Source organism: Natator depressus, chromosome 16, assembly GCF_965152275.1.
Source record: "Natator depressus isolate rNatDep1 chromosome 16, rNatDep2.hap1, whole genome shotgun sequence".
NCBI classification, from domain to species: domain Eukaryota; kingdom Metazoa; phylum Chordata; order Testudines; family Cheloniidae; genus Natator; species Natator depressus.
Window position 1 is genome coordinate 5,249,603 of NC_134249.1, and position 22,848 is coordinate 5,272,450.

A 22,848-nucleotide genomic window follows, 5' to 3' on the forward strand; every position below is an offset into this window, starting at 1 on the left:
CTCAACAGAAGAACGGAAAGGCCAGCCTAGCCCACTAGACCTACCAGGGGAATCGAAGACCTAACTTCTAACCCTGATGCACTGTAAACCAGTACCATACTTGATTATAACTCAATTAGACAACTCCTAGATCAGTGCCACAGAGAGGTCTCTGGGGAGGGACAGAGGACAGCTGCCCAAGGCCATGATGGCAGCTGAATCCTGCATAATCCACTTTTGCTGTGCTTCTGTTACTGAATCAGGGAAAACATACTGATAAGCTCCTCTCTGCTATAAGCAAGAGGAAAAGTCTGTCATTGGATCAGCAGGGACAGCCTGAATCTAGAAGCACTTTGGTATAGAGGCCCACTGGAAATCCTAGGTTCAGGAATGGATCTGTACCTGCCATACTCTGGGCAAGTGCCTCCTGGTTGGGTCACTCGCAGAGGAGAAATTCTGGCCTTGTTCCTGTTCCTCGTGTAGAAGGAATGATCCTGACAAGTTCCTTTCTTCTCTCTGTTTTTCTGCAGCATCTGCAAGTGGTTCAGTAGCAAACAGTGCAATCCCGGAGAAGGAGCGGCAGAACATTGCTGAAAGGCTGCTGCGGGTGATGTGCACCGACCTAGGAGCTTTGAGTGTGGTGAGCGGGAAGGAATTCATCAAGCTGGCACAGACCTTGGTGGATAGTGGTGCTCGCTACGGTGCTTTCTCTGTCACAGAAATCCTTGGCAACTTCAACACACTGGCGCTGAAGCATTTGCCTCGGATGTACAACCAAGTGAAAGTGAAAGTCACCTGCGCCCTGGGCAGCAATGCCTGCCTAGGCATAGGTGTCACTTGCCACTCTCAGAGCATTGGCCCTGATTCCTGCTACATCCTGACTGCTTATCAGGCTGAAGGCAACCACATCAAGAGTTATGTCCTGGGAATTAAGGGTGTGGACATCCGAGATAATGGTGATTTTATCCACCACTGGGTGCAGAACGTGATGTCTGAGTTTGTGATGTCGGAAATCAGGACAGTGTACGTCACAGACTGCAAAGTCAACTCCTCTGCATTCTCCAAGGCAGGTATGTGCTTGCGTTGTTCGGCCTGTGCCTTGAACTCAGTCGTGCAGAGCGTGCTGAGTAAGCGAACACTACAGGCTCGCAACATGCACGAAGTCATCGAGCTCCTGAATGTCTGTGAAGATTTGGCAGGATCCACGGGCCTCTCAAAGGAGACCTTTGGCTCCCTGGAGGAGACGTCTCCCCCACCCTGCTGGAACTCAGTGACTGACTCCCTCCTGCTTGTCCATGAGCGTTACGAGCAGATATGTGAGTTCTACAGCAGAGCCAAAAAGATGAACCTCATCCAAAACCTGAACAAGCATCTTCTCAGCAACCTGGCAGCCATTTTGGCCCCGGTGAAACAAGCAGTGATTGAACTGAGCAATGAGAGCCGGCCCACCCTGCAGCTGGTACTGCCCACCTACGTGAAACTGGAGAAACTGTTCACTTCCAAAGCCAATGACGCTGGCATAGTCAGCAAGCTTTGCCACCTCTTCCTGGAGGCACTGAAGGAGAACTTCAAAGTTCACTCTGCACACAAAGTAGCCATGATCTTGGACCCTCAGCAGAAGCTGCGGCCAGTCCCACCATACCAGCATGAAGAGATCATTGGCAAAGTCTGTGAATTGATCAATGAAGTGAAAGAGTCCTGGGCAGAAGAACCAGAATTTGAACCTTCTACCAAGAAACCACGGGCAGCAGGTGAGGCCCCGCCAGCTCAGGAAGAAGAGCAGTTTGGGAAAAATGAAGTCTACGATTATTTGCAAGAACCCCTCTTCCAGGCCACCCCTGATCTATTTCAGTACTGGTCGTGTGTTACCCAAAAGCATACAAAACTAGCCAAGTTGGCCTTTTGGCTCTTAGCAGTGCCTGCTGTCGGTGCCAGAAGTGAATGTGTAAATATGTGTGAGCAGGCCCTCTTAATCAAAAGGAGGCGGCTGCTCAGTCCAGAAGACATGAACAAACTCATGTTTTTGAAGTCCAACATGCTTTAAAACTGTCTTTTAATTAAAAAAACAAACAAAAAAATTTAAAACACTGTTCCAGACAAAGAAAAGAATTTAAGTTCTAAACACTGTGGACCTCATTATGAAAGCCCCTGGAAACCAAGTGCTTATATATATGTGTGTATGATTTTATATATATATATGTGTGTATGTGTGTGTATATATATATATACACACACACCTTGGTTTGTTCTATACACACACACACACACATATATATATATAAAATATAATAAAAAACTAAGTTTCAGAGGGAAGCCGAACACGTGTCAGACACAGCCCTCTGTAAGGAACATGCTCCTTTCCGTTAGCTAGCATGTGGACTTGATAGACTTTCTAATGTTTTCAAGTGGGCACACCAATGGGAGGCTGACATTCTAAAATCTTCAGGCAGCTGCGATCTAAAGTGACTTGAAGTTTCTTTTATTTCTCCTCCACCCCACCCCACCTCTCCTCTTGTCCCCTGGGCTACCTTGCCATGGATAATCAAACAGCATTGAATAGACCAGTTCTCCACTGGGCTTTGCTCCTACGAATAACTGTACACCTCGAGGGCATTCGTTTGTAGCCTTCTTAACATATGTTGCATGTTATCAAGGCAGCTGTGTTTTACAAGCACTAGGATCTCTAGAAATCAGGAAGGGAGACTTTAAGGAAACACATTTTTTTGCATTTTAATATAAGACACAAAAATTATACTCTTCTGTCTCCGCTCCCATTTTTGAGTTTAACGTTTTAGCTAGTGATTTTACCTTTTTGAGTTTGATTTAGAACTGAGAGAAATTATTATGGCAAAAAGTGTCTGTAACTGTTATGTTTTATAGAATTTTTTTACAAGATAAACTTTTTTCTGAAGTCCCACTGTAAACTAGCTCATCTCACCTGTGCATCTTATATAGCAGTGGTTCTTAAACTTGTTCATAGAGTAGAACAAATCTTCACAGCAGGATTGTCATGTCGATACCTCCTGTCCCATTGAGGACCAACAACATCCCTGTGGGAACTGCTGCAATAGCTTAAATGGAGAAGTAACATTAGCAAAGTAACGTATTTTTAGTGTCTTTCAATACACTTTAACAACTAACACAGTATGACTGGACAGGTCTCTGTGGACCACCAGCAAGTGATCCACAGGCTTCAGTTTGAGAACCTCTGCTATACAACATTTTTGTAAGCCTTCCCCGTACACATGTCAAAACAATCTTCACATGGTCAAGAACAAACCAAGGTGTATGATATATCAGGGGAGCAGAGGTCATCGGTTTTCAAAATGTAGGGTTTGGAGGAAGCTAAAATAAGCATGTGGGCTTCTGAATGTATGTGCTTCCACTTGAGTGCAGAGTACCTTCTTGCGTTATTCTGAATGGTTTCCTCTGATAGCACGAATGTCTTTTAAATACCTATAGTGCATTACACTACTTGCTACATTGCTGAATCATTCTGGCTAGTAAGGTCCTGTGACCTTAAAACTTCATGCTCACTGGCTCTTCAGACATATAGACCATTCCCACCTGCAGTATAGGAGATCATCATAAAATCCAAGTATCACGAGTCATTTCAGCTGGCTGGCAAGGCAAGCTCTTAAGGGTACGTCTATACTGCAGAAAACCACTCTGTGCAATAAGTCTCAGAGCTTGGGTCAGCTGACTTGGGCTTGCAGAGTTTGTGCTGCAGAGCTAAAAATAGCAGTGTAGATGTTCCCCTTTGGGCTGGAGCCCAGATTCTGAGACCTTGGCTCGCCGGGTCTCCGAGCCCAGGCTCCAGTCCAAGCGGGAACATCACTACTATTTTTCGTCCCGAGGTGTGAACCTGAGTCAGTTGACCGGGCTCTAAGGCTCACTGCTGCTGGAGCTTTTTTGCTGTGTAGACGAATCGTAAATGTCTGCACACAAAGTTGAGTGGCGTCGCACCTGACCTCTTAAATCTGGTGCTCTTGGACGAATCCAGAACCTTGGTATCAAACTGAATTCTCCACCAAAGGGATTTGGATCCCAATTGCAAAATTAAGTAAATTCCTTTCTTGATGCATCCTCTCACACTTGAAGCAGTTTGCTCCCTAGTTGGAATCACTGGTGACAAGAGACTGGTCTTATGTGCCCAGATGAGTCTCTAGAGCAGTTCAGTTGGTAACACTATCAACTCTGAACTGAAAGGCTGTGGGTTGAAATCCCTGAGCAGGATGTGGGTATGTGCTGCATGCTGACAATGTACTACTGGGGACAAGGAGGCTGCTGCACACTTACAGGTACCATCCACTGAACAGACATTAAGCCAAGGTTCCCTCTGTCCATCTCTGGTTGTGGTGACAATTAAAGGTCCAAAGACACTTGTTAGCAATGGAGGATAAAGCCCAGAGTCCTGGCCAATAAATCCATCTCCCAGTAGAACAAGTTCTAACTCCCCATGTGAGCACACATCGTTTGCTGTTTGCTTGCAGTCACTTGTACTCGCAGTAGTAACACTTCCCATTCAGACACCTAGATTATGAAAGGCACTGAATGATGTTCTCTGTGGCCTGTATTGCTCAGAGCTGGGAGAGTTCTCACAATAGTGACCCCTACTTGTTCCAGGCACATCTAAGGACAGCCCTGGGTATGCAGATATCTTTCCCAACAGACCTCTGCCCCTTCCTGGCTGGGAAGCAACACCTCGTGCAGACTGAATAAGCTGAAGATTGTGTTGGCTTCCTGCCCGTGACACCAGTGCAAAATCATCCATCTTCTAAATGCAATTGTAAGTGTGGCTGTGGAGGTCTTTATTCTAACAAGGTTTCTAGTAAGCACAGCCCCAGTGCTGCAGGAATAATACCATTTAAAGAGAACACTCAAGAGCAGGAGACACCCTAACATGTATTTTCGTGTGCAGTGGACTTTGCAAACAGAGATAATTCTTTGTGGGATTTCTTTCCCCTTCAGAACAAGGGTTTTTGCTGTTTATTTCCTCCCATATGAGCCTGCCCAGTCATTTTGAGCAACCCTACAATAATTAATCTGTTTGCACATGCAATGCAGGAGAAAAGTTTAATAAACAAACTGAAATTTTAAGCTGCCAAGGAGAAAAAGAAAAAGGAGAGAAACCCTGACTGTGAAAACTGAGTAACCTTTGTGACATGCTTTAGTGACCACTGAGAGAAAATAGTGATGCTTACACAGTAAAACCTTCACCGAGTTCAGAACCCAAAGCAGGAACGGCTTTCCAGTTTTTTGCATATAGTGTGCATGATGCACCTTGACAGTCAAAACTCCTGACAGGATTTTAGTTCATTCTCATGGAATCAGTATATTACATCTTAGTAAGTCCTGTCAAAGGAGCTGAAGGGAGTTAACCACACAACTCCCATTGAAATTCAATTCCAGTTCAGTGGGAAATGAGCATCCAATTCCCCTACCTTTCCTTCAAATTCCCAATCTTAATCAAGAACATGTTTGCTATTGGACAGGATTAGTAGTTTTGTGGGACAAGTGAGATTTGTTGTCTCAGCCTGGGGACAATGTGATTGTTCTCCTTTCTTACGTAACGGGAAGGCACTGTGTGAACAGAGGGAACTTGACGGGGGGGAGGGATAGCTCAGTGGTTTGAGCATTAGCCTGCTAAACCCAGGGTTAGGAGTTGAATCCTTGAGGGGCCATTTAGGGATCTGGGGCAAAAACTGGGGATTGGTCCTGCTTTGAGCAGGGGGTTGGACTAGATGACCTCCTGAGGTCCTTTCCAACAGGGAGTCAAAGCCCTGACATAGTGAATGAGACAGAATTGGAACCATTTTGGCATCTACTTAATATGCAGACTGGTGTTAACATCAGATTTGAGAATCATTTTTGGAGCTTTCTTGGTGGAAAGATCAGAGAGAGAAGCTGACTAGACTTCTCGCCCTAGCCAAATTGGGAATGCTTCCAACACAGTTACAGCCGTACTGCTATGGATGTCAAACCCGTGACTGCAGTGGTGTCTGATAGGTGAGAAACTCTCCAGTATTTATAAACTCAGCCTGGCAGTCTAGAAAGTCCATGAGCTTACATGAAATTAACAACTACCTGTTCCCTACCAAGAGAATGGAAGAGTCCACAGCTTCTAATAAGGAGGATAAACGTGTTACAGGCGCTAGGCACTTCACTTGCAAGCACCCGTTAGTGCTTTGTGCTGCCCACAGGATGATACCAGCCTATGATGAGCTGCCCCTCGACTGTCCCTATCCACTTCTTCTTTACTCTTGTCAGTTATAAGGAGAGAATGGTGTCAGCAGCACGCAGATTTCCTTTATTTGCAAAGGATTTTGTGATGATTTTCCTCCTTCCCGGCCCCAGTTACTCAGACAGTAGCTCATTCCAGGGAGTGCAGATAATTTGCAATGGTTTTGAATTTAGGAAATCTTTACCATTGATTTGTCAAGTTCTCTATTTATTTATTGCTCTTTATTAAGTTTGGCTTGGCCATCACGCTGTACATAGAATCGCTCTCTCCCACAGCAGTCTTTAGTAGCAGCAGGCACTGTCTGTCCCACAGTGGGAAGTGGTAGAGTAGGGAAGACATGCCTCATGGTAGTGCTGTCTGTGCAGTGTAGTTCCATTCCTTTTGAACTGGAAGCTCTTTCATCCAGCTGTTGGATGGAGCAGCCTGTGTTGGGAATTCTTCCCCCCCCCCCCAATGAGGAGGACATCAAACTTAATACAAAGCTTATGTGTTTGACTGGTGCGGAAAAGAGTTATGCCTCCCCTCTAGGCTGTGTCCCCTTGCTTAAGGAAGCAAGCCAGTTTATCGGTTTGGGAGAAACTTTTGTGCCACATTATTGTGACATTGGCAAATCATTATGCTACACTGGCCTGGAAACATTTTTGGGGATACTTCTGTGTCCTGCAATCTTAGCTTTTTGAAGAATCCCACAGAGATCTGCTTTGGTGGCCAGGAAGCCGAGTGGAACATCCTGTTGCTGTAGAAGCAGTTTCACTGTGCATTGTCAGTTACAGGCCCACTGACGTATGCTTAGGAAACTGCAAAGCACTTTGCTTCCCTCATTCATTATAGATAAACACTTCTGTGAACGAAACCGGAATCTCTGTTCTGTGTGAACTAATCTGCTGCTGCTTATTCTGCACCTGACATCATATTCCTCTGTGCTGTGGAAACCATTATGATGTCTGAGAATTGTCACAGAAGGAAACAAGCACCAAGAGTAGATGAACTCTGAAGAAACAAAGTTCCTCTTGTCTTGTCCAAATATCCTTCTTAACAAAGGCAGAGAACTGAAAAAATAGGATATAAAGTCAGAATTTTTCTACGCAGAAAGTTCTGTTTTTGTGAGTGCGCAGCAGCTGAGATGCCTGTGGAACAGTGCTGAACCTAGAACCCTCTCCTCTATCTGAGTTTCTCCTCTCCTTTTTTCCAACAATAGAACATGGTTATTGTCCAACAATGTTCCACTCCACTGAGGTTGTCTCTTGAATGGTTAGGAGCAAGCTGACTGGCTGATGTGATGGGTCCAGTGTCTTGTTGTTCTGTTGGGTTTCAGGCTGGAGTGAAGGATGTTAGCAAAGACTTGTTCATATGAGAAAATTTGCAACCATTTAACTAAATAGAATCTAAATCAAATTGAGTAAAACAGCGTTTTAGTTAAACAAAGAGAAGATTAAGGGGTGACTTAGCTACCTGGGAAACAAGTGTTTAATGATGGGCTCATCAATTTAGAAGAGAAACATCTAACATGATCCAATGGCTAAAAGTTGAAGATAGACAAATTGAAACTGGAAATAAGGCCTAAATTTTTAACCCAGAGGAGAATTAACCATTGGAACAACTTCCCAAAGGGTGTGGTAGGTTCTCCATCACTGGCAATTTTAAAATCAAGATTGGATGTTTTTCTAAAAGATCTGCTCTAGGAATTATTTTATACAGGAGGTCAGGCTAGATGATCACAATGGTCCCTTCTGGCTTTGGAATCTGAAAAACTGGTGAAAACCCCTAATGTAGACATTTAAACTAATTTAAGCACGTGTTAAATTGGTTTAGCTTGAGTCTGTAAATTACAGAATTAAGCTAAATCAATTTAAGTATGAGTTAAACTGATTTAAGCATCTACATTAGAGGTTTCTGCCAGTTTCACTAGATATATTTAATGATCACTGATGTAGTTTTTCTCTTATAGACAAGGTGTAACATTTTTAAAAGTACCTAAAAGCCAGATTTTTAAGGGTATTTAGGCACCTAATCCCCTTTAAAAATGTGTCCAGTAGTGATTTAGGACCCTACATCAATTTTGAAAATGGGATTTAGGCACTTAGGGATGTAAGTCTCTCAGAAAGTCAATGGGAATTAAATCTCTGAATCCCTTTGAAAATGAGACTTCGGTGCTTCTGGAAATGTTGCCCAAGGCCTGAATTGCCATGTCAGAGAGTCCTTCTGGAGTCTTAGTGTTCCATGTGGTGCCTCACACCTTATAGAGTGGCTCTGTGCAACTTGTGCTTTCACATACTGTAGCAGTGGGGAGGGTTTTCTGTAAGAAGTATTTTGTTGAAGGAGTTCGTACCACCTTAGCCAATCTGAAGCATACTTTAGAGCACTCTGAATCTAACAATGGCTGAACTGTCATGGCAATGTGACACAGAGGAGGGAAATGATAATAAAGAGACACTATACTGTACCTAAAATACTATGTTCACTTCCAGACACCACAAAGTTACCAACAAATTGGAAGCAGTGGGGCTGGGTGGACTGACCTATAACAAAGAAAAAGCTAAATCTAGTTTGACTAAGTGACAACCAAGGGAGGACAAGAGGGTCTGTGAGTATTTGAGAGGTACGAACTCCCAAGTGGGGAGAGGGGTGGAGTTGTTTAGGGTGTTCCATGTGAAATAACTAGGAGTAATGGGATGAAATTAAACAAAGGAGATGTAAACTGGATCTCAGGAAGCCTGTCTTATTGCGGAAGGATCTATTAAATCTAGGAGTAGTCTCTCAAGGGAATGGGTTTGGAGCCCCATCATTTAAAACAAGACCAGATAGAGCAATGGAGGACAGACTGCATGGCACAGTACTGCATTCGCCTCTGTGCATGGACAAAGTGACCAATTAGATTTTTTCCTTCTCTAAAGTATATATACACGTGCTTTAGAATGGAGGCAGCTGATGGGCTTGCAGGATGGCACCAATTCTGAGAGTACCTGGGTACAAATAATAAATGGGTGCCTCTCATTTACTCTCAGACTAACAGTGCAAGCAAGATTGAGAGTTAAATCAAACATTTTACTCCTCCCACTGTGCATCAGCTGTGTCACACAGAGGTTCTGAGTCCTTGGTATCATCTAGGAGTCCCTAGAAGCATCAGACCCAATGAGACACTGCAGGTAAAATTTTCAATGGGATTTGGGCTCCTAAATCACTTAGGTGGTTTTGAAAATGTTGCCCAGTAGCAATAAGTACTCCCTTGTACAGCACCTAGGACATGTCTGTGTATCATGGGGAATTTTAGGCTTATGGAAACTTCATGAAGCCAATCATTGTAAATGAGCAGAAGTAAAAACAAGTACAGATCCTAGTTGGAATGGCCCTTTGATACTATGGGAATAGTTTGCTTACGCTAGGCCAGATATGGTAAACCAATGAGAGTGTATTGCCCTCTAATTTAATTTTCTACCATGAAAGTTTGGAGGGCGTTCTGTTTAATTTTGTTGGTCAGTTGGGTTTTTTGGGGGGAGAGTTGTGGGATTTTTTTTGTTTTTTTACTACGCCTGTTAGAGTCCTTTGTTTTATAACTTGACAGAAGAGTTTTGATCACATTAGAGGACAGTGTATCCAGTAGACTTTTTAGGGTTTAGTAATCTGTAAGCAGCTGCGTTTGAAATTTTTAGTGTAGCTTCTGCAATCAGTCACATGAATGGCCCAACATCGACCACTGACTGAAAGGATTGTTTCTTTCTGTATTTTAGTGTCACTGACAGGAGCCAGCATTTGTCTTGGTACCCAGATGAGCAGCATAGCCTTAACAATAGGGAGGTTTTGCAATGGAATTGATGGATAGAGGCATGTAAAACCCTTGCTATGTACAGCCAAAGTTCCTTAAAGAGACCCTTCCAGCCTCATAAGCCTTGAATAGTCTTCTGGGGATCCTTGGGGTTGTCTCTGAAATGTGTGTGGTTAGGGTATATATTTTTTATTTTTGATTGTTATCCATGGAGAAGGTCCCATCTGCTTGAGAAGGGAGGCATGTACTCTGAAAAGAGCAACAGAATCTTAGGGCAATTGTGGATGTTGCCAAAGTCCCTTTACATTCATTGGAAGTTTTATTTAATTTTGTAAAAGGAAAACTGATAATGGATGACAGGTGAATACCCAAGGTCACAAATGCAGGAGGAATACACATCATCCAGATTCTGAGGATTCCAGTCTATCCTGTAGCTCGAATGTCTCCGACCAACAAAAACACAAGGAAATCCTCATATGCAGCCAGTCTGAAAAGTTCTTCATTTTGTATGTTAAGTTCTTGAAACCTCCTGTTGGGAGCTGAATTCTTCTTGTTTCATCAGGAAAATGATTAACAAAGTTCTCCTTTTCCTCCCCATATCCCCTCACCCAGTAACTTGTGTGCATTTACCTTCCTTTCTGTAGATGCAGATGTTCTAGGCAATACCATAGATGCACCAGCATGTGTCTCTCTACATGCGAGTGCAAGAATCTCATGCCATCTTAAAAAAAAGAAAATATACAAAAAATATCTTTTTTAGGCCAGAGTTTTCTACAGGTATTAATGAATATTTTTCTTAATCCTTATAAGTTTTATGTGTTTAATATTTCTTAATACCAGTAGCATTAATTTATACTTTTGTAGCAACACAATATTTTTATAAACCGCCACCGCTGGCTTTATCTTCATAATGGGGAAATGTGCGGGCAGTTGGCCCCGCACTGTACCATGTACTGTATTTAAAAGGTTATCTAATGTCACACTTGCTGTGTTAATAAACAAAACAAAACCTGTTTGAAGTCTCATGTATTGTTGGTGTGGATCGAATGACTCAATAGAGAGCAATATTGCACGGGATTGAGTTGCTGATTTTCATTGTGATATATGAATGCTTGAGGCTAACTCAAGTTCTAGGTTTTTTCTTTCTAGGATTTTTTGTTTGTTTGTTTTTTACAGCTAAATAAATTCAGTGCTGTTTGAAACTTAGACTGACGTCAAATGAAAAGGATTCTTTAAAAAAAAATCAAGCTGTTTAAATGTTGCTGTTTCTACAAGTCTGTTGCTGTCTGAATGGAAATATTCCATGTGTGAAAAGGAGTAATTCCACTTAAGATCCAACTAGCTCAGAGCTCCAGGCCAGAGTTCAGTTATTTGGAGAGGTGTCTTAGAGACATATTTCTGCAACATTCTTTTCAGAGTTGATGCCAAGGCAGAAGACAAACTGTAAGAAAGCATCCGTTGCTTGAGGATTTTCATGTCAGTGTTGTATTTATGGTTTTACAATAAAACAACCTTTAGGAAAAAAAATAAGTGTGTGGGGTTTTCTCTTTTTCAGGACTGTATCTGGGCCTCTCAATAGCCCTTTGTTATTACAGGTTTGGAAGAATTGATTACATATCTTGAGGTCTGAGACCACAGGGCAGTAGCAGTCATTCTGTGGTGGACTGTATGGGCCATAAAACTCTGCAGTGGGCCTCATCCTATGTTCCTTGTGTACCCAAAACTCTCGTTAAAGCCAACCGGAGTTCTAGGTACAAGGAATGCAGAAGGAGTAACTGGAAAAGCTATTTTAAAAGTAAAAGGGAGGGGTAAGCTGGAGCTTGGCTGTATTTAGCACCAAAGCAAAATCAATCTCCATTTTCAAGAGGAGACCTCGTGGAATACCAGGGGGATGGATAGTGTAGGTACCAGAAACTGTGTCCTTTTTTTTATTTATTTTATTTTTTAAAGGAAGAACAAGTAGTGAAGAGGTTTGGTGAGTATTCAAAGGCACGTGAAGGAATAACCACTGAAATCAAAACAAAGAACATGGTATAGTAGACAGAAACAGTAGGAAAGCCAGGAACCTGTCTCCCTTTATAATTGAAGAGAAAAACAGGGAAAGATTATTTGAAAATCAGCACAGGGAGACCCTGAGAAATTATGCAAAATGCACTGTAGAGCTGAATAAATTTTCTCTTAAAATATTTGAATTAGAAAATCCATAGATTCCAAGGCCAGAAGATACCACTGTGATCAGCTAGCCTGACCCCCTGTATCTCACTGGACAGAGACCTGCCCCAAAATAATCCCTAGAGCAGTGCTTTTAAACAAACATCCAATCTTGATTTACAAATTGTGAAGATGACACAGGTACCAGCATTGTTCAAACCAAACTAAACAGGAGACCTAGAGCACCAGCCTGGAGGATTGAAGTCAAGCTCTGTGAGGAAGTGGCAGTCCTGTGAGGGTGCGTGTGTAGCGGGATAGTGTAGCTGTGTGTGCTGTTCACTCCGAACCAGTTACTTAGTGGTGGACTGGAGGGTGGCTAATATTGATCTTATCATTAAAAATGAGGGAAAGGTGTTGCCATGGGAACTGTTGGACAATAGTCACTAGGAGGGATGACTGTCGGCACGGTCTCTTGTGGGACTGAGCTGCTGTGTAAAGGCAGGCCAGCTTTCAAGGGTATTGCGGTGCCTAAAGATGCAGAGAGGTGCCTTGGGGGATTTTCAAAGCACCTAAGCAGGTTAGGCACCTAATTTCTATTGAAATCAATGGGAGCTAGGCCTCTAACCTGCTTCGTCGCTATGACAGATCTCGCTAGGCATGTAACGGTGTCTTTGGGCACCTTCATCCTGCTGGCATTCTGAGAGCAATGGGCTGCAAGCTCCACTGTGCCCCATGGAAAATGCAAGTACTGATCACACCTGGTAAGTCTGGGTGTCAGCCAGACACTGATCCCTAAATTGCACTGTTCATTACGCACATGGTAGGAGGGTGTCAGACTTCGAGGAGTGCAAAAGATTTTACCGCTATTCATGAATTAAGCCTTCACGGAAGCTTTGCACGCCCACTTTACACAGCACAGCAGCTGCTTGCCGAACATCATACGCACTGACAGAGCCAGGATTAGACCTGCAGCTACTGCTCTCAGTCCTGGGCGTCAGCCTCAAGTGTGGTAATTTGAAAAAAAATGTTCTGATTCGATCACAAAACACGTTTCATTTCAATGTTCAAGCATTTCATTTTTATTTTAATCTTTTATTAAGCTTTTAGTATAAATTAACAGGTAGAGAGTGGATTTGAACCCAGGTCTTCCACACCCTCAGTGAGTGCCCTAAATACAAAGCTATTTTGTATAAGGGTGGCACCTTCAGCTGGGTTTTGTGTGGTGGCTGGCTTTGAGCATGGCTACCAGCTTGCCTGAGATAGGCAGGTGAATTCCTAGTTTGTGAACCCTGCTGGGCCTTAAGCATTAGTTAGGCCCTGCTGACAGGGCTGAGCTGGCTGTGTGCGTGCCAGCAGGAGAACTGTAGCACATTGTGGGGAGAGTGGTCAGTTTGGATGAGCTATTGCCAGCAGGAGAGTGAGTTTGTGTGTGGGGGGGGGGGGTTAAAAAACCTGGATTTGTGCTGGAAATGGCCCACCTGATTTTCATGCACGTTGTAAGGAGAGTGGTCACTTTGGATAGGCTATTACCAGCAGGAGAGTGAGTTTGTGTGTGGGGGGGGGGTTTGGGGGGGGAGGGGGGGTGAGAAAACCTGGATTTGTGCTGGAAATGGCCCACCTTGATTTTCATGCACGTTGTAAGGAGAGTGGTCACTTTGGATAGGCTATTACCAGCAGGAGAGTGAGTTAGTGTGTGTATGGGGGTGGGGGGGTGAGAAAACCTGTATTTGTGCTGGAAATGGCCCACCTTGATTTTCATGCACGTTGTAAGGAGAGTTTGTGTGTGTGGTTTTTGGAGGGGGGTGAGGGGGTGAGAGAACCTGGATTCCTGCAGGAAATGGCCCACCTTGATTATCATACACATTGTGAAGAGAGTGGTCACTTTGGATGGGCTATTACCAGCAAGAGAGTGAGTTTGTCTGTGGGGGGGCGGAGGGTGAGAAAACCTGGATTTGTGCTGGAAATGGCCCATCTTGATGATCACTTTAGATAAGCTATTACCAGCAGGAGAGTGGGGTGGGAGGAGGTATTGTTTCATGGTGTCTGTGTATATAATAATGTCTTCTGCAATTTCCACAGTATGCATCCGATGAAGTGAGCTGTAGCTCACGAAAGCTCATGCTCAAATAAATTGGTTAGTCTCTAAGGTGCCACAAGTCCTCCTTTTCTTTTTGTGTAGGCAACTATGGGACTTCACCAGTGGAAACGTAAGTGCTTGGGCACTTCAGGCACCTAGCGGGTTAGGTGGCAGCTGAGCAGGAGGAGGAGGGACAAAGCATTTTGAAATCTTCCTGGCCCAAGAGGAATCACATGCCCAAAAAATTGCTGGACAATTTTTGAACATTTGGCCTGTGTCATTTTACAAGACAGGAAATGAATAATAAAAAGCCCAGATGTTACTTCCAGCTCAGAAAACTTTTGGCAAGGGCAAGTGATAGCTGTACATTTTGTTTTCTTGGTAGCACTAGTCCCTGATGCTGTTTTTCACTCTCTCATTCCCGCAGTATGTTGTTGTTTTGTTGTATAGGTAGCCTGCCCGTAGGAGAATTAAATCCTCCTCCTTCAAGTAGTGTCCCTATAGGTGCATCTGCACCCGTGCGTGTCGAATCAGAGATTTTAGGTAGCAGTGTCTGTTCGGCCTGCACAAGTGCCCTCACTCCCTCGTGGTCTGCCGCAAGGCTAAGTAGTGCTAGCCAGGGGAATGGCCCTCAGTTCCTCCTCAACCACCTTTGGCCTCGAACAGAACGTGTAGCCGTCCTGTTGACTATTTAACTCTTTTTGTATTGGTAGCCTATAGTTATAGTTCATAGTGGTTCTTAGAATTTCCTTTTCTTTTGTAGTACCTTTAGAGCAGGAGGTCTCAAACTCAAATGACCACGAGTGCCACATGAGGACTAGTGCATTGGCCCGAGGGCCACATCACTGACCCCCCGCCTCCACTCCTTCCATGAGGCCCCACCCCTGCCCCGCCTCTTCCACCCCTTCTCTGCCCCCTCCCTGCTCCCAGGGGGTGCAGGAGAGGTTTGGGGTGCAGCAGGGGGTCAGGGTGCAGGGTTTGGCAGGGGACTCAGAGCATGTGGTTGAGGTGCAGGAGGGGTGAGGGGTGCAGCGGGGGTCAGGGTGTGGGGGGCTCAGGACAGGGAGTTGGGGTGCAGGAGAGGTGCGGGCTGCAGCAGGGGGCTCAGGGCAGGGAGGTGGGGTGTGGGGTGCAGGAGGGGTTCGGGGTGCGGGCTCCGGGGTGGCAGCGGCACGCACAGGGACCAGGGCAGGCTCCGCTCCTGGAAGCAGCCGGAGCCATGTCCCTGCGGCCCGGTGGCGGTGGGGGGGGGCGAGGGCACAGGGCTCCGTGCTCTGCCTTGCCGCTCCTCCCCGTACCTCCCCCGAAGCTCCCATCGGCCGCGGTTCCCCATTCCCAGCCAATGGGAGATGCGGGGGGCGGTGCCTGGAAGCCATGGCAACACACGGAGCCCTCTGCACCCTCCCCCACCCCCCCCCCGGGCCGCAGCGACGTTGTGCCAGCCGCTTCTGGGAGCGGTGCGGGGCTGGCGGGGCCACAGGGGCCAATCTGGCCCACGGGCTGTAGTTTGCCCACCCCTGGCCCGGAGGTAGGCTGGGGGGTGCGGGCTGCTTGGCGGGCAGCAGGAAATAGCCCAGCGGGCTGCGTGTTTGAGACCCCTGCTTTAGAGCTTCCATTTTTCAATTTAAAAACAAAACCTTTTTTTCTTTTGACCATTACCCCCCCGTCTTTTGCTGTGGGATCATCCCCTTAGGGGCATGCCGAGGTCCCCTGGCTTCTAGAGGTGCCTCTCCTGCAGGGAGGCAATCCCAATGACGGACGACCAGGCTAGATCCCAAAAGAACTGAGAGCTGAAGTTAAAACTTCCTGCAGAGGGCGCTCTTAGGCTAGCATCTGACCCCAGTCCTGAATACTCTCCAGGACAAAGATCAACCCTGGAGCCTTAGACCTCCAGAGAGGTGGAATCGCAGTCAAAGTCAACTGATTCCTCCTACAAAGCCTCCAGAAAACGGGCTACAAGCCAGAGGGGATCCCCAGCACGTCTGGTCACCACAGCAAAAATGGCTCCAAAGCGCGGTTCCCAGGAATGTCAGGGACTCCACAGTACGAACTCTACCATAGCACCTAAAGACCCGAAGGGCAAAGACACTGAAGCAAAGGCACTGCCTACCAGAAATAAGGACGGAGACCGTACCACCTCTACAAAATTGGCACTGATAAAAAGACCCTTGGCATTAAGTGCTTAAAAACACCCTCGTTGGAGCATGCCTCCCATAACGTATCATCGGTACCAGTGAGTCAGCACCAGCAATCCCTGACAGTACCAGTCCCATCAATGGTACCGCAGGAGTTCTGTTTCTTAAGGGACCTTACAGTCGCAGAGAAGCCAGAGTCCCCACTACTCGGTACCGGAGCTCTGGTACCGAGCATGTCTCAGTCCCCAGAATCACCGGTGATACCGGGCCATTCGCCTCCAGCCATTCGCACTGATCAGCCCCACCCTTCTCCAGCGGGGAGTTAGATGATAGTAACCAGGACAACAATGTCTCTCTGGTCTCGCACCATAACCCACTGTTACAATATCAGGAACCTCCCCAACTGCACCTGCGCTCTGACCCTCAGTCTTCCTAGTATGGTCACCTGTGGGTACAACCATCCATACCCTTCTCCCACCCAAGAGTGGCCGTACTGGGATCCTTGGGCAGTCTACAGGCCCCACACTTTTCAGGCATTGAGTGTCGCCCATAGAGAATCCACTAGACATTACCCTACGGCTTCGGTGTCCAGAGCCCTAGAACCCAAGGAAGAAACTTTGAAGGAGCAGGAGGCCAGATGAGAAGGGGAAACTACCTCACTGGTAAACATCTCCTCCTTGCAAGATGAGGTGGTAATGCCCCCTCTTCCATCACTGACCAATGACTTTAGCCTCTTCCAAGACCTCACTAAGAGGGTGACAAATGCACTACAAATTCCTCTTGAGGGGGTGAAAGACTCACACCATATTATTAGATATACTGCACACTTCCTCCTCTTCAAGAATTGCCCTCCCAAACAATGAGGCGCTTCTAGACCCTGCTAGGGTCATCTGGCAGGCACCAGCCTCCATTGCACCAATCTGCAAAAAAGCCAACTAAAAGTATTACATGTCCCCTAAGGAGACAGACTTCCTCTCCACGCACGTCAACCTAATACTGTAGTCATGGATGTGGCTAATGCACAGGAAAAGCAACATCATACCAAGTCAACCCCCCATGATAGAGCCTGGAAGAGGCTAGACCTGTTTGGGCAGAAGGCATACTCATCAGCGACCTTGCAATTCAGGGTCTCAAATTAGCAGGCCATAATGGGTAAATATGACTACATGAATTATGGAAAACTCAACACCTTTATTGACCACTTGCCAGAAGCACAGAACGACCAATTTCAGGCCATCATCAAGGAGGACCAGTTAGTAGCGTGAACGGCACTACAGACCAAACTGGACACTGCAGATAAGCAGCCCGCTCAGTCTTGACAGCAGTGGTAATGAGGTGGGCATCCTGGTTACACCTCTCAGGGTTGCTGAAGGAAGTGCACATGATGGTCGAGGACTTCTCATTTGAAGGGCCCAAACTCTTTGCTGATAAAACAGATGCGTCACTCCACACCTTAAAGGACTCTAGGGCCACGCTACGCTCCTTGGGAATCTATACACCAGGACAGAAGAGGAAATTCAGCTCAGAACCACCTTACAAATCCCAGCTATCCCAGTTCCTCACATCACAGTGCTATTATGAGCTGCAGCGTAAGAGACCCAAGATGCAAAATCAGAAGTTGTCAGCTTCCCAATCCTCAGTCTCTCAACCCTCGTCCTCTAAGCACCAGTTTTGATGCCTTGGTCAAGGCCCTAAACAACCATCCTTGCAACAACGTCAGCTGCTAGATATAGACCTTCCATACCTTTTCAGAAGTCACCTGACTCACTTCCTCTGGAGTTGGAAGAACATCACCTCTGACAAGTGGGTCTTGGAAATTTTTTGAAGGGTTACTCCATTCACTTCACGTTCCCCGCACCTCCCTCCCCTTACCTCTTCAGGGATCCTTCTCACGAGAGTCTATTACAGGGGTCGGCAACCTTTCAGAAGTGGTGTGCGAGGTCTTCATTTATTCACTCTAATTTAAGGTTTTGCGTGCCAGTAATACATTTTAACATTTTTAGAAGGTCTCTTTCTATAAGTCTATAATATATAGCTAAACTATTGTTGTATGTAAAGTAAATAAGGTTTTTAAAATGTTGAAGAAGCTTCATTTAAAATTAAATTAAAATGCAGAGCCCCCCGGACCGGTGGCCGGGACCCGGGCATTGTGAGTGTCACTGAAAATCAGCTCTCATGCCACCTTTGGCATGCGTGCCATAGGTTGCCTACCCCTGCTCTATTACATCAGGAAATAGATCACCTGCTATGCCTAGGGGCCATACATCCAGTCCTCACTCACTTCAGAAGCAAGGGTTTTTATTTGCTGATCCCCAAGACACAGGGAGAGTGGAGATCCCTACTAGATCTAAGGGTGCTAAACAGATACGTGAAGGCACAAAAGTTCAAGATGGTCACACTAGCAGCCATTATTCTGTCTCTGGAGCAAGGAGATTGGTTTTCAGCCCTCGACCTACAAGATGCCTACTTCCACATTTCAATCCGACCATCTCACAGGAGAGTCCTCTGATTTACCTTTGGGCAGGACCATTATCAGTACAGAGTGCTCCCATTCAGCCTCTCGTCTGCACCCAGGGTATTTTCCAAGGTCCTCTCCGTTGTTGTGGTGCACCTACAAACATTAGGTAATTGTCATCTACCCATACCTGGACTACTGCCTTCTCAAGGCTCGCTCTTTCCAAGACACCCGGTTTACCACCCAGATGTCTGTGCACATATTTGAGCAGCTGGGTCTACAGCTCAACACCCAGAAATCGACCTTGACCCCAGTACAACATCTAGAATTCATTGGCGACAAACTCGAGGCAGTGCAAGTGAGAGTGTTCCTCCCACTGCACAGATCCAACACCCTGACGAGTCTCATAGAGAGGGCCCAGGCCAGCCCACGTACACTGGCCAGGAATTGTCTCCCAACTTCTCAGGCACATGGTGGCATGCACATTTGTGACTCCACACACCCAGTTGTTCATGAGATGATTGCAGATATGGCTCAAATCTGTCTACTGTCCAAACAAGGATGGGCTAAACAAGCTGCTGTCCATGCCCTCCTGGGTCAGACACTCCTTGGACTGATGGAAAGAACCATCCAACATTCATGCAAGTATTCCATTCACACAACCCCCACTGACGCTGATTCTAGCAATGGATGCCTCTCTAATAAGGATCCCACCTAAATAACCACAAATTCCAGGGCAAGTGGTCTCCCATGGAAGCAGTTCTCCATATCAATCTTTTAGAACTAAGAGCCATCAGACACCCCTGTGGACACTTTCTCCCATTTATCAGGGATACTAACATGAAACTCATGGTAGACAATATAACTTGCTTGTTTTACATAAATCGCCAGGGAGCGATTACCCTCCCTTTGCACAGAAGCGCTGAAACTTTGGAATTGGTACATCTGCCACAATGTGCTCATTTCAGCCCCTTACTTACCAGGGATATAAAATGCAACAGTCAACAGTCTCAGTTGGAATTTCTCTCATGACCACAAATGGGAAATGAACCCAGCAGTTCTTCACAACATATTCGACCTATGGGGAACCCCGACAATAGATCTGTTTGCTACTTATCGGAACAAGAAATGTCTCTGCTACTGTATCAGGGCTGGACTAGGGAAACAGTCCCTGGGGGGGACACTCATCTTCCCGTGGTGCAGAGAGCTATTGTACACCTTTTCCCCCATTCGCTTTGATGTCCAAGGTCCTGTTAAAGATATGGCGAGAGAAAACTAAAGTTATACTGATTGCCTCCACCTGGCCAAGAGAAGTTTGGTACCCATACTTTGTACAGCTGGCAGTATGTCCTCTGCTTCCTCTTTGGCCCATTACTCACTTGTTTTCCCAAAACGATGGACAGATCCTTCACCCCAAATACTTCCTTTTGTTTGTGTTAAACCTGCTGCCTATTAATTTCATTTGGTGACCCCTAGTCCTTGTGTTATGAGGAATAAATAATGCTTCCTTTTTTACTTTCTCCACACCAGTCATGATTTTATAGATCTCTATAATATTGCCCTTGAGTCATCTCTTTTTTCCAAGCTGAAAAGTCCCAGTCTTATTAATCTCTCCTCATATGGAAGCCTTTCCATACCGCTAATCATTTTTGTTGCCCTTTTCTAGAACTTTTCCAATTCCAATGTATCTTTTTTGAAATGGGGTGACCACATCTGCATGCCGATGTGGGCGTACCATGCATTTATATAGAGGCAATACAATATTTTCTGTCTTATTTTCTATCCCTTTCTTGATGATTTCCAACATTCTGTTTGTTTTTTTGACTGCCGCTGCACATTGAGTGGATGTTTTCAGAGAACTATCCACAATGACTCCCAGATCTCTTTCATGAGTGGTAATGGCTAATTTAGACCTATCATTTTGTATGTATAGTTGGGATTATATTTTCCAATGTGCATTACTTTGCATTTATCAACATTGAATTTCGTATGTCATTTTGTTGCGCAGTCACTCCAGTTTTGTGAGATCCTTTTGTAGCTCTTCACAGTCTGCTTGGAACGTAACTATCTTGAGTGGTTTTGTATCATCTGCAAATTTTGCCCCTCACCGTTTACCTCTTTTTCCAAATCATTTGTGAATATGTTAAATAGGACTGATCCCAGTACAGACCCCTGGGGAACACCACTATTTACCTCTCTCCATTCTAAAAACTGACCAGTTATTCCAACCCTTTGTTTCCCATCTTTTAACCAGTTACCCATCCATGAGAGGCCCTTCCCTCTTATCCCATGACAGCTTCCTTTGTTTAAGAGCCTTTGGTGAGGGACCTTGTCAAAGTCTTTCTGAAAATCTAAGTACACTTTATCCACTAGATTCCCCTTCTCCACATGCTTGTTGACCCCCTCAAAGTATTCTTTGAGTTCTTTGAGATAAGTGCTTCCGGGTACTTGTTGCATTCTCCTCTTCCCTCACTCTACCTCCCACCCTCCTACTGGTGGAAGATGGACACTGCAGTTTGTTTAGCTATCTCTCTTGCTGTATTTGCACATCATTTCTCCACGGGGTCATGTATAGGCTGCAGAGGTCTCACTGTTGTATTTAACACTTGTCAGTACTGGCTGTTCAGCCAGCTTGAGCCAGTGCATCCACATATGCTATTGCACCGTGTTTTGACAGTACCTCATGTACCTCACACGAGTCCGGAGTGCAGCACTCTGAGTGTGCACGGCCCCCTGGGACAACAGGCCACACCCTTGTCAATTGCTGCAGGAGTGGGCAAACTCATAATCCCACCTGGAAAATCTCAGAATTCTTCCAGTATCTAGCCGTTGCAGGAGACAATTGATGGCCTTGGTTTTGGATGCAGGGCTTGTTGGATTTGTGGTGCATGGCCAGGGCAGGCTCTAGGATTTTTGCTGCGCCAAGCAAAAGAATTTTTGGCTGCCCCGCTTTTTTTTCATCCCCCCCCCGCCCCCAGTTTCGCCCCAACTCCGCCCCTTCCCCAACTCCCCAGCCCCGCCTCCTCCTCCAGGCATGCTGCATTCCACCCCCCACATTGCTTCCTGTGGCTCCCCCCCCCAACCCCCCGCCCTAGCTCACCTCCGCTCCACCTGCTCCCCTGAACATGCCACTGCTCCGCTTCTCCCACCTCCCTCCCAGGCGAGGGAGAGGCAGCCAGTTCAAGGGAGCAGGCAGAGCAGAGGTGAGCGAGCGTGGCGGGGGAGTGCAGGAAGTAACGGGAGAGGTAGAGGAACCACTCCCTGCCCCAGCTCGCCTTCGCTCCACAACTGCCGCCTCCCCCAAGCGGGCCGCCACTCAGCTTCTCCCCCCTCCCAGGCAAGAAACCGCTGTTTGGCGTGGCCAGCCTGGACGGGAGGGGGGAGAAGCGGCAGTGTGCTCAGGGGAGCAGGCGGAGGCAGAGTGGAGGCAAGCTGGGGCGGCATGGCCGGCGCCTAGAAATGGGCCACCCCAAGCACCTGCTTGTTTTGCTGGTGCCTAGAGCCGGCCCTGTGCATGGCACATATGGTAACACAATTAAAAGCTGTACTTCACACCAATGCTAACTGGAAGGGTCTGGCTGCGGCTTCTGAAGCCAGGAGTGATTTTCCTTCCTTCCCACTAGGTGGCACCACAGTGCTGTACTACACTTCAGCTTGGCAATGTTCAGCGGAAGTGGTAGATACCAGTAAATGCCCACTGCAGCTGACAAGCTGTTTGGGGGCGGGGAGGGAAATCTCTGTTTGGCCAGGCCAGGACCGCAGCCCTCCCTCCACCTTGTGCCCCAGTGTTTTGGGCACCTCAGCCGTGCAGTGAGTCCCATGAAGCCCCACTGTCCACGAAAATCTAATCTGAACCCTACCCACCTTAAATTCCAGCCACCGTAAAAAATAAAAATCATTTAAAAACATTTTTTAAAAATCGATCCTCAAAGTTAGAAAAAAAATCAAATTCTGCTGAGCCTGACTTTAATCCACTGGTGTAGGCCAGGCACATAGGCTATGGCAAACCAAAAAGTACGTTAATTTCCCCATTTCATCCCCCCC

General features: G+C 46.1%; 1 protein-coding gene across 15 annotated transcripts in view; it reads left to right on the forward strand.

The window, feature by feature from the left end:
* ZNF618 (zinc finger protein 618) overlaps window positions 1–12,369 on the forward strand; it is a 313,429-nt gene extending 301,060 nt beyond the window's left edge. For all 15 annotated transcript variants that reach the window (XM_074974151.1, XM_074974154.1, XM_074974156.1 and 12 more), the window contains one exon: window positions 510–12,369. In XM_074974151.1, coding sequence (XP_074830252.1) covers window positions 510–2,023 — 1,514 coding nt within the window. In that variant the 3' untranslated portion in view covers window positions 2,024–12,369. The remainder of the gene's footprint in view (window positions 1–509) is intronic.
* The last annotated feature ends 10,479 nt before the right edge of the window (window positions 12,370–22,848 follow it).